At 39.2% G+C, this 17,508-nt stretch overlaps 1 protein-coding gene across 7 annotated transcripts in view; it reads left to right on the forward strand.

Moving 5' to 3' along the window:
* The window catches only part of GULP1 (GULP PTB domain containing engulfment adaptor 1), a 144,754-nt gene extending 128,132 nt beyond the window's left edge, over window positions 1-16,622 (forward strand). For 3 of the 7 annotated variants that reach the window (XM_066553234.1, XM_066553238.1, XM_066553235.1), the window contains 4 exons: window positions 1,237-1,375; window positions 7,968-8,062; window positions 9,813-9,848; window positions 14,593-16,622. In XM_066553234.1, coding sequence (XP_066409331.1) covers window positions 1,237-1,375; window positions 7,968-8,062; window positions 9,813-9,848; window positions 14,593-14,664 — 342 coding nt within the window. In that variant the 3' untranslated portion in view covers window positions 14,665-16,622. The remainder of the gene's footprint in view (window positions 1-1,236; window positions 1,376-7,967; window positions 8,063-9,812; window positions 9,849-14,592) is intronic. The other 4 variants (XM_066553237.1, XM_066553240.1, XM_066553236.1 and 1 more) reach the window with 2 other exon arrangements.
* Window positions 16,623-17,508: the final 886 nt, after the last annotated feature.

A 17,508-nucleotide genomic window follows, 5' to 3' on the forward strand; every position in this document is an offset into this window, starting at 1 on the left:
AGAGGAAGGCTGTGGATCAATATTGCTTTGTAGCAGCCAGTGCAGAGAACCTCCAGAGAGATATAGGTGTGGTTCAGAACTACCTCTAGACTTGGCTTAGGGATCTGTGATGTGAGCTGTCCCAGGGCAGCTGCAGGTCTGCAGCACAGGCACTGAGGAAAGCAGCATTCCAAAATATGGGTTTTTCCATGGGACTCTCATGGACAAGCAGTGCTAAGGAATGCCTGCTTGCCAGGTTATCATATTTGTGTATTCTGAATAAAAGGATCCATGTGACTAATTTAACTTGTGCTTCAAAATTTCTGTGTGGATAGTTTGTGCAAACTGAATCTTGTTTCAAAGCTGCAGGCTTCTGCTGTGCCTGGCTGGCCTTTCTAATACACAGGGTGAGGGGGTTTCTGTATCGTCTCAGCAATAACATAAACATGCAAACTAGTTTTGCCTTCAGCTTGTCAGTCTCAGTTTTAATCTATTTCATCCTCTGTCTTCAGTGTTCAGTACATTTTAACTTGACTGTGCCTAACTGCTGCCCTGAAGTAGTGGACTGGTGGCAGGAGGAATGAACCATTCAAAACCAAATATGGCTGTAGAACTATAAGAATTGGTGGGTTTGGGGTTTCTTTCTTGCCCAGTATTTTTTTTTTTAACCCTTTCAAATTCCTGTGCCTTTTGAATGAATCTCTTCAGTTTTACCTTCGAGGACAAAAGGTTTATTTTGGATATTAATATTCAGTATATCACGTTTAGATTATTACTTATGGAAAAAGACATTTCAAGTTTTGATCATACCAGTTTCTCTAAGCTGCCAAACAAGAGATCATGTAAAGAATAATTAGTAAACCAAAAATACTGAGATTGTATCTTTGAACTTGGTTCTGTGCTCTCCAGAGCAGAGCACATTGTTGTTGCCATATTACCTCGGCTGGGTCTCGTGAAGGTGTCTGTGCTCGTGTGTCTGCAAGAGAGCTGCTTGTCACAGCTTTGTCAGGTGTCACTGGGATACATTTTCAACTGAAAATGGAAAAATTGCAATGCTGCTTTTGTACTGGGGAGTGTTAGCATGTGTCAGAGTCTGTACTGCAAATGCCATTTGCTTGGTGTCAGGAGCTGGGGTTTGCATGCTGATGGTTGTTTTTAACTTTTCAAAATGTGACTCTTATCTGCATGCTGAAGAATTCAGTATTGTGATCTTTTTCATGTGAAACATTGCCCTAATATTTATTGTCCTTATTGTAGGCAGGCAGTGTGACACCTAAATCACCCTCCACTGACATCTTTGATATGGTTCCCTTTTCTCCCATATCCCCTCAGTCATCAACACCTACTCGCAATGGCACACAGCCTCCTCCAGTACCCAGTAGATCTACAGAGATCAGTAAGTTCTGTAACAACTGACCTACTTTTTGCTTACATTATTTTTTTTAATAAAGCATCTTTAAAGTTTACGTACGTTTTGCATGAAAAGCCAAATGCAGTTTTTGTAAATCACGTTCACTAATGCCGTTTCATCTTTATACCATCTTCCCAAAGTCCTTGATGTTGCTGCCAAGTTGCTTTATAAACAAACTTGCTGTGAAACTGTGACATATACACTTGGAAGGAGTTGGGTTGGGGATTTTAACTTGGCTTTTCTTTTGCAGTCTCTTTTCTGTACTTCAAGGAATATTTTAACTTCCTGTTAGTTCTTTCCTTGTCAAGCTACGGTTCTAGCACCTAGAGCCTGCATTTCTGGGGAAGGCAGCAGGTGGAGTAAGTATGGTGATGGTGATGTTCAAGGGAGAGTGGAAGAAACCCCTCAAGGAGACTTGGAATGTTGTTTTCAACACTGCTTTTCATGTCATGCACAGCTTTGTTTAGCTGTAGTTGATCAACCCCTCCAGATCTCCAACCACTCCTAAAAGGTCTTCAGAAGGTTATTAACAACAGCAATTTTATTTTGCAAAGGCTTGAAAGCATCTAGGGTAAGGTTCTTGAATTCACTGGGAATATTTTTGGAGTCCAGAAAGTCTTTTTAAAAGCTTTGGAAATCCCTTGAGGGAGAGGAGATTGGGGCATGCACAAGTGATGTTAGAGGCTGTGGAAATATGGGTCTGTGTTTGTTCTTCTGTTCCTGATGCCTATTTTAGAGTGAATAAGGGACAATAATGTTACTGCCAGCTACCATATGGAACACGTTTGAGGAGATTGTGCTGTTTTGGGGCATGCCTCTAGGATGTAGAATTTTCAGCTGTGAATGGGAGCTGTGCACAAAAACAAAAATGCATTTTATAACTTGAGTCAGTGAATGTCTTCCCTCCCATATGTGATGCACTGTTTGGTTCCATTGCTCAGAATTTCTGCCATCTTCTAAAGAGAAAGTAAATGTTCAGACTTTTAGTTCAATAAAGAGCCTTGATTTTTTTAAAAAGACCAATTTAATATAATTAATGAACTTCTGTGGGATCTCCAAAAGGTATGCTAACAGAGTTTTATGTCTATTAAGTATAGTCAGTATTAACTATTTTCATATAATTTAAAAGAATATTGGAATATTCTAATAGAATAATAGAACAGAACAGCTCTATTGAGAGAATTTCATGCCTTTACAATAAATAATTGAAAGATTGCTTCTCTGAAACTATTGTCAATGCCATAAAATAGATCTAAATGTGCATATACAGCTTCAAGAATAGCAACTTGACTTGAATTGAATTATAGATCAAGATTTTATTTTTTTACCTATTGTCTTACCTCAGTTTCATTGAAATTGTGGCTCAGTTCCATGGAAATCTTGGAAGTCTGCAGTCAGATCTTGAAGGATCTTGAGGGATCTTGAAAATTCCAGCTATATAGAATTTGTAATACAAGGGGAAAAAAAAAGTTGCCTATTAACTGTGGTATCTATTGTTTAAAGTAGTTGCTGCTTCTGTGCTTCACTGATTTGCCTTCAGCTGAGATGATGCAGTTCAGAGATGCCACTTCACAGAGAGGTTACAAAGCCCATCATGGTCTTTATGTTTTTGATCCCTGCACTTTCAGTCTGTGTCACGATACTTTCTGTGTTGAAAATTACTGTGTTCATCAGCTATTAATGCTTTTTGGCATGTTTCAGAGCATCATTGAAACATGAGAGGAATATTTTATCATCAAACAAGGGCTCTACTGTCCCAGATGAGAAAGTTCAGCTCCCATGAGCTCATTCAGGCTGTGCAATGTCCCCTTACTGTAGCAATGTGCAGTAATGCTCTGCTTTGTGGTGTCACTGCTGCCAGAACCAGCCAGCTGGCATTTCTTTCTCCAGTACAAGTCAGAGGGCTGGCGACCAAGAGGAGCCAAAGTTTGGAGTCTCCATTTTCTAAGATCATCTTTTCCTCTTCCTATCTCTATTTTCTTTGTCACTGCTCTCAAGCAGAGTTGATTTGGTGAAAATACAGGGTGATTTTGTTGGATTTTATAATTTTGTAACTTTCACCTTTCTCACATTCAGTAGTAAGGAAGGAGAAAGATGAGGGTTTGCCAACTATTTGTTAGTATCACCTCATTTTATTCCTTTTGCCTAAGTGGAGCCTGTTACCCAGGGAGGGCACTTGTGCTGCTCAAGCAAAATGTGCTTTTAAAAGCCAAAATTCATCTTACTCATCCACTGGCCACTTTGAGAAACCAGCCAAAAATAACAGTGCCCCGGAAAGGCCTGGGCACTGGTAGGAAACCTGCAAAAACACCAAGCACTTGGCATTCCTCCAAGGAATGGTTCCATAGGTGATTTCGGGCACCAGGATGACAGTTCAGCTTCCCATAACAACACATGCCCAGAGTTAGAATTTTGCTTACCAGTTCTTCCCTTGGTGATCTCACAGGAAAAAAAAAAAAATTGTGGGGTGATAAATGGTACCTCTGGCTTTGCTGAGCTCACAGCATGTAGTTCAAGATACCCCACCTTTTAATACTAGAGCAACAGTGAACTTTATTTTTTTTTTTTTTAAAGACAGCTATTTCCAAAGCATTTAGGCTTAAAAAAATTAATTGAATCTTGAGATTTTTGAGTTCATATTCAGCAGTGTTCCAACAGGGCTACTCAGTAAATGACTGCTCACCACTGGCTGTATCAGCAATAGCAAACAAATGGGGTTTACCTATTTAAAAGAGAAAGTGGCATAATTTTTGTACAGGAGGTTGCAGATTGGTCAAATGCACACTGACTCTTTAGGTAATATTTGCAACATAGTGAAATGCAACCAAAAATGCAATGCTAGAGATTGCATGCTGCTTCTTCCTCATGGAGTAAGGGGTTGAAAATGTTCTTGTAAGTTATCTGAATGGTCAGAATTAGTTTATTAATTTTATTTCATTAAAGGAGGAATTAGCTTATGTTTCTTGTTGGCAGTTGGCACAGCATTATTTTCATATCTCAGAAAACAACTGTAGAGGATTATTCTCTATTGAGTTGTTCAATATTTATTTCACACAAATGCATCATGAACAATCCAAGGTCAAAACTGGCAGATGCAGAAATCTGCTCTGAGGTGCTCTTTTTCTGCAGATATTTAAGAGCATTTTGTCAGAATAATGGCTGTAATAATTTCCAAAGAAAAAAATATGGAGTAGCCTGCAGCTAAATAAAAAGGCTTTCTTCATTTCTCTGTCTCAGTTTATTCCAAATATTTCTTTGGGTGCTTGTCTCTAAATGTGATTCATTTTTGTCATCACAGCTGCTCCATCTGGGCAAAGCATATATCAGCATAGCTGTGTGCCTGGATGAGAGCTGAGATAGAGATTGGGATGTCAAGTGCAGCAGAAAAACCAAATATTTGCAATTTTCCTTAGTAATTGCCAATTTTGAATTTACCATAGAGTGCAGGTTGATATTCTCCAGTATTTGTTTGTTCTCCTGAATGTCAGGTCCCAGAATTTATCACTTGTTCATGTTGTCCTGTGGTTTGAGCTGAGCATCTAAAACATCATCATTTCATGGCTTTTGAATTTGTGGGTCAATTTTGCAGCCTGTGAATTTATTTCCATCCAGAAAGGAATGAGAAAAGGAAAGGAAATTATTTGTACTGTTTGAAAGGATAATTTTCAAAGGCTTCCTGGTTGCTGTTTATTGGAGAAAGAAATGCCTATCTATGCTACAGTAATTTTGGGGAGTGTGCCAGGCAAGATATTCTTGCTATAGCTAATTTTCATGCAAATACTCTGGCCTGAAATGAAAAGTTACCAATTTATCCCAAAAAGGAGCCCCCCCTCCATCATGAATGGAATGAACACTGGTGGATAAGCTTATGGATATCCCAAGGAATATCCCAGCCCTGCAGGGATGAAATCTTCACATTTCTCCATTTTACACGTGTTCTTCAGCTTTTGCTCTCAAGGCAAATAATGACAGTGCTACTGAAAATATTCCATGGAACTTTGTGCCTCCCTGACTCTTAGCAGTGCAGCCTCTCTTATAACACTCTAAATGCAGCAAAGGTTCTGTGAACTTCTTTAGCTGGAATGGATAGCAAGTTATGATAGAGATAATTCCCCAAGTAATAGCTTTCCTCAGAAATCCAGCTAGGTAATGCTTTTTTATTTTGAATTTGGTTCTGTGCAGGTTTAACTAGGCTCTAGATTTACTCTAGGTTTACTAGAGCGTGACTTATTCACTTGGAATAAGTCGCACTCTGGTTGGTTTTAAATTCTGCCTTGTATACTGTATAAATTCAGAAATCTTTCACATTTAAGGAAGGAGTGACATTAAAGGAGTTAAAGCTTCTGCTGTTCTGCTAATGAGCTCAAAAGGGCTTTCATTAATAAAAGCCCAATAATAAGGCATGAATGAGATAATAGCCATAATAGTGTACAAAATACTTGCTCTTAAACATAGTCAGAAGTCATGATTCCGTACAAATTACATGCAGGAGTTTTGTCCTTCACCGTTTTTTCCTAAATACATTCAATAGAATGTTTGCTAAGCCCTGGTGTTGGAACTGTCTGCTTTCAATTGTCTGACCACAGAGAAAGCTGTCAGCTCCTTTTAAAGGTAAAAATAAAGAAAATGGACCTACACAATGAACCATAGACTGTTGAGGGTTATAAAGTAGAATCACTTTTTTTCCCAGTAGAGGTTAGATTGCAACTCAAAGCTGCTACACATCTGAAGGTTATTTGCTGGGAGCATCAGAGCATTTCAGGACACTGGATATACTGGAGCAGACCCACTTTGGCTGTGAAAGAGGCAAAGGATGAGGGAGAACCTAATTTTTACATTAGATTATCCAAGTTCAAGTCTCTCTTGCATGCAGGTGGTCTGCCTTTGCCAGGAAAGACTGGATTTCTTCTTGGCTCTTGTGGACTCTTGGAATAAGGCTCTCTTATCTGGGCCATCTCCTGGTCCCGTGTGACAGTTTGTAGCTGCTTAGCCACAGTTTTTTAAATATGTAATCAATCAAGTTCTGCTCAAATTTCTGTACTTTATTCTGGGAATTTCTGTACTTTATTGTGGGAGCAAATTATGGTAGTTGCCAGTAATTTAAAATGCCTGCTGTGCAGCCTGATAACACCTAATTGATAAGGGCAAAGCCCTGACAGACTGATATGCACAATAACTGTTGAAGAGCCCAGAGAACACAGGTGTGAAATTCTGCCTGTAAGGATGCCAAAACCAAACCAGCTGTGCAGCTGTAGGCAGGTGCTGCACCACTGATAACAGGACTGGGAATTCTGCAATGGGGGGAGTGGGTTCAGCAGTTAATTGTCACCCAGATAAGGGTGAATTTTGGGCTTAATTGTCCATTCACTTCAGGGTTACTATTGCCCCCTTTACTGTCACACTCTAAAACTAAAATTGAGGCAGGTAGAGGGCTTGCCAGGTTTCTTGCTAGGCAGCCATGAAAGTTTGGAGAGAAGATATCTCCTCATGGTTCTGGTTTTCTCTCCACCAGTGACAAGGCTGTAGGAACTTGGTTCTGTACATTCTGCAATCAGTGGGGTTTGGTTAGCAAGTTGTTTTTTTTTTTTAACTGCTGTAGTTTAATCCGATGTGAAATGGGAAAAGTGTTTAGAGATGGAGCCTTTAACTTTAGGAAAGAAAAATCTATTACTAAGAAGGAGGAAAAAACACCCAAAACCTGAAAAACAAAAAAATATTTGAGCAGGCAGATATAAAGAACTATTCTAGTCTAATATGAGAAAAGAATCCAATTGTATTGGAGGTGTTTCTTCTTAACCAGACAAAAATAAGAAACACACCCTCCCTTTGACCAATAGAATGCAAACTGCAGTTAAGAAAAAGTGAGGAGCTTTTGTTATTGAGAAAGTGAAAATTTGCAATCATTCTATTTATGCACCCAAATTTAGTGGAATTTTAGCATGACAATTCATGGTCCTGTTGTGGTTTTGGGGTTTTTTTTAAATTACTTTTTCTATCTTGATGTGATCTGATCTAAGATTTTAAAACTCTGATGATTTTTAGTTTTAATTACTGCTAGTTGTTCACTGAGGAACTGTATCAAATGAAGAATATTTGCTTGTCTCACAAAAACGTCCTTAACCTGAGGAGTGGCAGACAGGGGACACAAAGATTAATTGGTTAGTGATTTGCTGTTGACATAATGCAGAAATGAAATTTGGCAACTAATGTCCAGTTGCTTCCTCTTCATTTTTGAAACTCCTACACAGACTCCAGAGCACATGTCAGTACCTGGTGCCCTCTTCCAAGAGCAGCAACTTCTCACCCGATCTCTAGAAGGCACAAGCATTAAAGGAAGATAAAGAGAGGCTTTAACAGAAGTCCAGTGGTGTTTTTGGAAAAATATTTGAGTATTAAGGTTTGGGAAACTGCCCAAGAGCTGGCTTGCACACTGGGATGTTAAAAGTTGTGGTTAATGAGTGGCATATCTGGTGGTGCTGTTGCTCAGCTCAGGAGGAGATGTAAGGTGGCTTTTTCAGAGCACTGTTGTTGTAGCCCATACCTGTTCTCCCAGTGACTCACTTTTCTGTCTTTGCAGAGAGAGACCTTTTTGGAGCAGAACCTTTTGACCCTTTTAGCTGTGGAGCAGGAGATTTCCCTCCAGACATTCAGTCCAAACTAGATGAGATGCAGGTAACTACTGTCTTATGTGGGTTTTGATGGCTGTGTGCCTATTCTTGAAATACATGCTTACCTTATTCTGAAAATGTGTTCCACAAAGCACACACCAATGCACAGACAAACCCCTGTTTCTGACCATTCCTTCTGTAAGTTTATCTCCTGATCTTTGAGCTGGAGTTTGGGTTTGCCTCAAGAGCCCCACCTGGTAGCAATAGAGTCAGCTACACTAATGAGGGGTTTCTCAGCAGTGTAACCAAAATGGTTTGGGAACTGTTACCTAGGAAGGGGACTGAGAGAGCTGAAAAAGAGAGCTGAGCCCCCCAGATCCCTTGATCTTCACTGCAGCAATCTCCCTCAAACCAGTGTAGCTTCCTTTTTCCCTCAGTTAGCATCACTTTGTTTTCTCTCAGCATTGGGCAGACTTAGGTGCTTCTGAGGCCATGGCAATTTTTTGCTGCCTTTAAAAGCAGCTCTGTGGCACCCTGGAGCAATTAAACTCCTGAGAATTGATTCAAGAATTCTGAATTGTTGTGTTTTTATCAGAAAATGTTTGTTGATTCTGAAACACTCAACATTGTCCATTCAGTTATTGACCCAATTGTGAAACAATTCTAGGAGAAAGTCCTCGAGTTTTGGAACAAATGATGCTCTGCAGTCAGACTTTCAAAACTTCTAGTTCCTTGCCAGCTTATCTCTAGTATTTTTTAAGCAGCCTGCCAGCAGAAGACAAGGCTGGAAATAATGGAAATTTGAATTTCTAGGATCCTGGCTCCTCAGCAGAACATGTTCCCAGGGTTTCCAGCCCTCTTGTCTCTTAGGAGCCCACAAAATCCAAGAGCATTTGCTTTCAGGCTCCTTCTGTTCCTGTCTCCTGCCTAAAGAGCAGCAGAGGCTTTTTAAAGTGACTTAAATAAGATTGAAATACCATTTCATTTTCCTGAGTTCATTTTCTTTTCTTTGTCAGTTCAGGATGGTTCCACTGACAAATTCTACTCACAATGAAGCAAGAAATTTAGCTTCTTAGTCCCCTGTATAATTTCAAAGAGAAGCTAAAAGCCAAAGCTGTCTTCTTCATAACTCCAACAACATGCTGGTGTTTTGTGAATGCCATAATGTTACTAAGCCCTTGAACACAAACTCCAAATCTTACAGCACCTCCCATTGATATATTACCAACATCTCCATTGTTTTAGGGAAAAATAAATTGTAGCAACTGTGGTTGCCACTAATAATGGTATGTCAATATTTAAATGTCTCATATTAAGAGTTCCTATACAGGTAATATTTTGACAATATTTGGAATTGTTTGCCTATAACACTACAGAGTGCTGTCACCTCATAAAACATCAGGGAATGGAATAGTAAATGTATTTACCAACGATGCTTGAAATCATGAAATTAAAATCTCCCATCATTGTTTGTACTCTCTTGATCTAAAAAAAGGAGACAACCAATCAATAGCAAAACCCCTAAGCATTAGGGTGTAACTGTGTCCTGTTGTGAAGAAAGGCACTCCCCCCAGCATATCAGCTATTCGCTAAGAATTAATTAGTGGGCTTTATGTAGGCACAAAACTTGACACTTATGATCCAGCTGAGAACAAGTGTATGGCTGAAAGGGTGTGAAAAACCCCCATATTCTAGCTTAAGCCAAAGCAAAGACTGTGTACAGTTATTTTACTATGTGTTTAGTGCAAAATACAGATCAAAACATGTTTTTCCTAATGTCTCTTTTATCTTCTTGTGCTTTCCTGGGCGCACAGCGTCAGCGATGGTTGGTATATCATATTTTAATAATGGTATTTAAAGCATTTACAATTGAAATGTGCACGTGTCTGTCTTATGTTTCTATTTTTATGTATATTTGTTTATGTGGAAAAATTTCAATATTTATGTTTTGTGTATAAACCTCTTGAGTCAGAGCCATTTTCGTTTTTTGGGGCCTACAATCTCTAAGTTAGGCATAGCTGATGGTTGTTTTCTTTACTCTGTCTTGCCAGGTGCTAATACTAAGCCTTTGTTTTCACTGCTGTTTGTTTTCCATGTGTACTTGTGAAATCTCCAGTTGTCATTATCAGATTGTCACTAGTGAAATGGTTTAAGCAAAACCTTTAGTACAGAGATTGTGTTAGTACAATCATGTTTGAGAGCACGTCTTTGTTTGGACATAGTGATTTAAAACTTTTCAAGGAGCAGAAGCAGCTGTGCTAGTCTCAACAGCTGTTAGACACAGCCTTTGAGGAACGTGAGAGCACAGAACATGTAACATGCTCTGGAAATCCAGCAATGAGAAATGTGGAAGAGAAGTGTGGGCCTCTCTTATTGTCTGAAATGCAAAGTGAATGAATCTGTCATCTTTGCATTATGGAAGCACAGCCTGGGTTTCAGTAATTGTGGATTCTTAGATCTGTGAAGGTAAGTGTTTTACAGGCACCTAGCAAATAGCTCCAGGTATGAACTTCCTGCACCATGGTGTTGAATGCAGCTCAGTCTGCAGTGAGGATGTGCCAGCCTGATTGGAGCAGCCCAGTCCAGACACTCGTAGCCTGTTTCTTGTGAGAAATGTGTGAGGTGCCTCAGCACATACACACTGTGTGCAGAAAAACTGCCCTGATCTGGCCTTCTGCTTTTGGGAACAAAGTGGGACAGGAGAGCCCAGCACAGAAGAGGCACTGGCGAATCAACTCTTGAATAGGGGGTGCTTTTCCTTTGCCTCCTGCATTCTGAACTCAATGAGATCAGATAAAGTTCCCTGGCCTCTAGGGAAACACTTATTTTTGAACTTCAGTGACGATCCAAATTTCACAGTTAAGCTTTCTATTCCATTTCTAAGTCCAATCTCTGATCTTTTTGGAGAGCTTAAAATTCAAACATTTGCTGAGATGTGACTTTTATAGCTCAGGCCTCTCTCTGATGGCTGTCCAACCTCCTGTTTCCCTGCACCCTTATGCTGAAACATATTTTCATCTTTATTTTGACTGTGTCCAGACATTAATAAAATGAATGTCTACTTTCCCAGAAATCTTGCAGTGAGGAGAAGTTTGCCTGGATCATGAATCACACCAGCAGCAGCTGCTATAATTTATTAAAATCTCAAGGTAGTTAATATCAGAAAGCTTCCAGGAGCTGCAAGCCATTCTCCCTGCATGCCCTGAAGCAGTCAGTAGACTTGACATCTTTCCATCTTAAATAAGTTATGCTTAGCCCTCTAAATGCTCTTCTCAGAGATATGTAAATTTGTCATTGCTTCATTGGGTTTGTGCTGACTTAAGCTCATTGAGAGAAGTCACTGTGAAGTGATAAGTGAGTGAACTTCTGAGCCATAAGGCTGATTCTGGCAAATTTATCTTCTGATAAAGTGCAAGTTCTTTGGTTTGTACTGCTTACTTGTTTTAACCAGAGTAGCTCACGTCTTTTTATCCTTGACTCCAGAAAAAAGGCTGCTTTTGGAAGAGGGATTGTTTCTGAGCTGTTTGGAGTGGAAACCAGCTTTGCTCCTCTCTTTAGGGCATCAATCACATCCCTTAGTACAATACCATTACTTAGTAGGTAGCTAAACTGCTCAGTCCTTGTGTTAAAATGCCTCTAAATTAAAAAAGCTCCTTGAGGAGGACATGAACACAGCAAAACAAGGAACAATATAGATGCATACTTCATAGCCCTTCTTGTTCCCTCTCCTGGCCAGCGCCACAGGGTGGCCTTTTTCAGCATTCCCTGAAAATTCACTTCATGTCTTCCACTTAAATGCCAAGAGAAAAAAAAAAATCTAGATTTTACATTCCTTTAATGAAAGGAATGCCCAGCTAGCCACCTGGATTGCTTTGATGTCCTCTCTATGCTGTTGGGCTTTTTGGCCTTGTGGTTGTCATGGAAGTTTGAGGCTGCTTGGAAGTGCAGAATCTGACATTGATGGTCATGGGTTTGGTGTGGCTCAGAAGTGACCATGGAAATGCCATGTCCCTGTTACAGACAGGAAGGTGCATGAGCCATTGTTCTCAGGAACAGCACTTGGCAACCACAGCACTAATTTCTTTCAGGACAGACAGTTCATTTTGGTAATAATGTTAAAAAGCTTTTTTTAATCATTATGATCTATAAAGAGCAGCAATCTCTGAACAGATTAGCATTGATCACATTGCAAATATGTGGAAATGTAATTGTTTTAAATGCAAAATATCACAGCTTGAGAAGGACTAAACAGGAGTAGGAGGAAGTGGTTGGAGTGAAGCTGTAGAAGGAAAGGCCAAGGGGGCCACAGTTCTTCAAGAAAGTGGCAATAGTTCAAGGTCAAGTCATAGCAAACACAAGCAAAGTGCTAAGTGACAAAATATCAGTTTGTGTGGAAAAAACTTGACATGCTTAACATAAGAGCAGTGAGATGAGTGTACTTCCAAAATGCATCGTCTGATTTGCTCTTTGCTTGCTGGAAAGAGGGCACTGGAAGTGAAGCCACTTAAGACACCAACAAACTGTGCTTAACAGTAAAAATAAGATAAAAATAAGAGTGGGCAGGACAGGAATGGGATGGATGTTTAGTGAAGGCTCTGGCTGGCTCAGGATGAAGGTCTCTATCCTTGTCAAACCAGTTGTTGGTGATTTCTGCTGTTGGAGCACATCAAGCAACCTCAGGTTGAAGCCCCAACAGTCCCTTGTTGCTCTATCCCTTTACAAACTCAAAACTGGAAGCAGCCTTCAGATACTTCAGAAGTTGAGCATCCTAGGCACACTGTAACTGCAGGGTTTAAAATGTAACAGATTAGACCCTAGGGCTAATTCTCTGAATTCTCCTTCTGGGTAAGCAGTCCTCCTTTGACTGCAGTTACATCAATGAATTTACCCTTTGGGGAAATGAACACTGACTGTTTGTAACAGGATGCGTTTCACTTGGAATTTCACCTACTGTTTGCTTGTAATATCTTCTGCATTGAATGTTCTTCCTTTTAATCCTTTGGAAAATGCAGAGGAAAAAAAAAAAAAATCTTAAATGCGCTAGTGAGGCTTGGCAGCACTGTGTCACCCAGGTAGAGAAAACTGGGTAGCACAGTTGAGGAATGTTAACACCACAGTGCTGCTACCTACTCAGCATCTCATGGTATGGATCTGCCTTTAGGAAAATGCAGCTTTTACTTGGAAATTCTCAGACCATTTAGTAACTATTGCCAGGAGGTTTGTTCTGTTTTTCCACATTATTCTCCTGATAGCAGTAGCTGGCAGGGTTATTAGATATTCATACACTTTTCAGGTGTTAGCCTGTGATTTGAATTTGTTTGAAATTAAGCTAGTTTGACTTGGGATTTATCTTCTATGCCCAAAGGTATGGTCTTGAGGTACTGCTGTGCATGTGAGGGAAAGACTTGAGTTTGTGCCTGATCCCCACACAGATGGTTTTACAAAAAGATTTATCTTGTTTACAAGATATTTCCTTGATGAAAGGAGCTGTTATTGATTTCATAGCACACAATCAGCACTCTCACTGAACAGAGCACTGCTACAGCTGCCACTGGACTTGATGCTTTCATGGCATTTCTAGTCACAGCCCCGTTTCCAATTGCTTAAACCTTCAAAGCACTTTCACCCAACAGACTGAAATTTTATTGACTCCAAGGTGACTTTTGAGGGTCAAGCCACAATTATTCAGCTTTTAATGCAAAAAGAGAAATGAAAATAAGAGTGGTTTTCCTGTATTAAAAAGTGCAGTTGTTACTTTAGGACTGGTGTGAACGAAGTATCTTTAGCAAGCCAAGCATCTATGAATGCATACAAAAAAAAAAAAAAGTATTTGTAGAATGAATTTCTTTTCCATAGAGGAGTTGGTAGCATCCAGTTTATAATCTTTTTTGTGTTTCTATTAATAAAATGAACATGAGCAAACTTAGGAATTTTGGTCTGAACTTTTAAAGCAGCTCACTGCATTTTCAGAATACTACTGTGTTTTGTTTTACTGAGTTACATGCCTTTAAAATGCACAGTTTTTCATTTGCAGATGAGCAAAATGATGGTTTTATCTGCCTTTTTCATGAAGCTCAGATGGCAGTGGGCAGTAAATGTCAATTTAACTGCACTGGGAGCAATTCAGAGCAGCCCTCTGAGGTGAGGTAGTCAGCACTTTTTGTTGGGCTGCTCTTACAGCACCACAGAACATAGGAGACACCTTGTATCAGTTACAATGTCCATGTCATACCTCTATTTTTCAATATAAATCTTTAATTTTACTCAGGAACAACATGGTGCAAGTCAAACTTGTTTGGTTTTCTGTCAACCTATCTACAAGAATATTCAATATTGTTATTCTATAGTATTTTCTTCACTTTATGTACATACTGTAGCTATGCTGTTGTATGGTGTGCATGTTTTATGAGTTAACCACTAAGACTTACTAAAAAGTGGCTGACCAAATAATGTAAATATTTGTGAATTCAGGCTGAAGTATCGTTGCAGTTTGTCTGCCTAAAGATATGCTTGGATTTAAATGTTTTTACAATGAGAATGTAATCTTCCAGAACTCACTTGGCTCTTTACTAATGATGTCTTGTTTCATTGCAGGAGGGGTTCAAAATGGGATTAACTCTTGAAGGCACAGTATTTTGTCTTGACCCACTAGACAGCAGGTGCTGATGCCAAGAAAGTCAATGTGAATTTCCTCCACCATGGGTTTTTTTTTTATTTCTGAACACGTACTCACAGATACTGTCCATGTGCCAAAAATTGCTTTTTTCAACATGTAAACTCTTGTGAGGCTTGCTTCTGTAAAAATTCAACTTATTTCCAGTCTTTCCCTGTACAAATGTAAAAAGTTGTATTTGTTTATGAATTATGGATGAAATTACGCTGTTGTGTTTCTTTCTGTCACATTTTGGCCCGAGTTTACTATGCTTTATGACTATTAGCTTGGAGAAGTTCTTCAGAAAGGTCACTCATACCTCTCTCTCTGTCTCTCTCTGCAAATGTGCAGGCATGAATTCTACATAATACTTTACCTGGCAGCATTTTGAAATTATGCTTTTAAGGTATTATTTAATATTCAAGCGGTAAAATTATTAATATCTGCTACAAAAATTTCAATTTGCAGTGAAAAATGCATAAAATACTAACCATTACTATATGCTTCAAAAGTAAATCTGGATGCAGTGTGATTGATTTCCATCACTGTGTGTGGTTACTGCCCTATATATCTGTTGTCATTGGTTTAAACAATCCAGATTTTAGGTCCTTCATTCATGTTTTAGAAACTAACAAGTTGCTGGTCTGCTAATTAGTGCTTAATGAGCCTAGAAGAACTGCTAAATTGCAGAATGGCAAAGCAACTGCCCTTTGTTTTGATATTTTATAGCTGAAGTGTAAAGTATGTACCTCAGAATCCATTACATGCTAGCCATAACTTAAAAGGAAGATTATGGTCCTGCATTTATTAGGACCTTGTGTAATTTTGTGTATAAGCAGGCACTGGGCTCAGTTCTGTAATTACTTTCAACACCTGAGTGTTTACAGCTAGGCTCTGTTGAGTATAATTTTTTTACTCTCTTCTTTAGTGTTCCATGTCTTTAATTTCTGCAGAGAAACAACTATAAGTAAGTCCTTTGTACCCACAGGTTGTTCATGTTACAGAAATACCTGCACACCAAAATTCTCAGCTGCTGGTGAGATGAATGCTGACATGTCTATGCATACTCTTCATTAATCTTTCTCATAAGCAATAAAACACCATCTTAAATCTATCTCAGAAAATTATTATCATGAGTTCAATTCAAAAACTTTCCAACCTCTAGTATTTTCCCTTCAAAACGTACAAATATGGAAACCCCCCTACCCCAAAATTTTCAGATTTTTTTTTTTATGAGAGGCTTTTTGCTGACACTTACAGTTTTGTCCTTAAGAGTCACGGTTTACACCAAAACTACATTTTTCAATTTCATCACGAGTATTTTTCTGCCTTGTTCAACAAAGTACTTGTGCATGTGCCTTTGGAGTCCTCTAAAAGAATGGGATTATTCCTTTGCTGGGTTTGACACATCCTCAGGTACCTTGCTGAATTGGGGCCTTAACATCTTACATTACATTTGTCTTCCTCTCTCTCATTCTGAGTCCATCATTCATATAGAGTATTATAGAGAAATATATATGAAAAATATATGAAATCACTAACAAATAGAATAGTATATGTTTCATAAAGAAAAGTCTTTATAATTTTGTTTGTCATATAGTATTTTCGAATTTGTATAATGAGGATGTTTAGTAGCCATAGCAATGGCCTTTTTTAACAAATAGAATTTGTATTTTTATTGTACTTTAAAAAGCTTTACATAATAAGCATCTATTTAGTGGTCATTTATTATCAATGGTAACACTAAGATAATATTTGCACATTTTAAGAAACCTTTTTCGTTACTGATTTTTATGATAGTTGACTGCAAATGGCATGGTTAAATCTTATATACCTGGTCGATACATACAAAAATACTTAAATCAACACAACAGTGCATTTTTAATTTTTATGTGATCCAATTGGAAACTGTATTTCTATGTAATCTCAAATGTCTGTTTAATTTTGCCTAAAATAAATGTTTTTAAATAAATTGCCTCCTAGAACACTGTTCATTCACTAAAATGCCCAGCTGGAAGGTAGGATGGGGTGGTGCTTAAATATTGGGCTGGCTCTGCCTCAAAAGAAGATTTAGTGCTGGAGTGGGTTAAAAGTCACCTTTGGAAAGGATCTGATCTCAGGGCAGAATGACTTTATTACTGAATTTGGGCTAATCTGCAATCAGCAGAGAAAAATCTTGTTCTAAATGCAGCTGTATAATACTGACAATTAGGGAGTAACTCTGCAGTGCTTCCTGGATTTAATTGACTTTTCTTTTTGTCCTTTTCTTCCCCCATACTGCTCTGCTCAATATACTTGGCTGCTGACTATTAAAGGAGGGAAGGATAATAATTGAAGTTTTCCTGAGCTTTACAAAACAATCTCTGTAATCCAGGTGTGTTAATGGCACAGGCTGCTGCAGATGGTGTCAGTGCTTTTGAGAGAAGTCATCTGAAACCATCTGGTAATTTGTTCCCTTGTAAAACTTCCCTTCAAGCTAATGCTCAAAACCCATCTAAGTACCTTGGGTTTGTGGGAATGGGGCTTGAACACCCATGGGAATGGGTGCTGGCGGGTAAGGAGCACACATCATCATCTCCTGTGAGCTATGAGCACGAGCTGTCCCTCCCTGCTGCTGTCAGTGTTCTCTCCCAGGCAGAGCAGCAGCACCTTGTGCCACATTTTCACTGCTGCCTTGAAATACCTGGCTGGGGGCAGCCAGAGGAGCCCAGGCCACTGCTCTTGCTCTGGCCAGAGGGAGGGGGATGCTGCAGGGATGCTGCTGCTGCTCACAGCACACTGTGGGTTGTGGAAGTTGTCTTGCTGCAGAGGGAGACATACACGCCATCTACTAGTGCTAATGAGTCAGGAACAAGACT

This window comes from Molothrus aeneus, chromosome 7, assembly GCF_037042795.1.
Source record: "Molothrus aeneus isolate 106 chromosome 7, BPBGC_Maene_1.0, whole genome shotgun sequence".
Lineage (NCBI taxonomy): Eukaryota > Metazoa > Chordata > Aves > Passeriformes > Icteridae > Molothrus > Molothrus aeneus.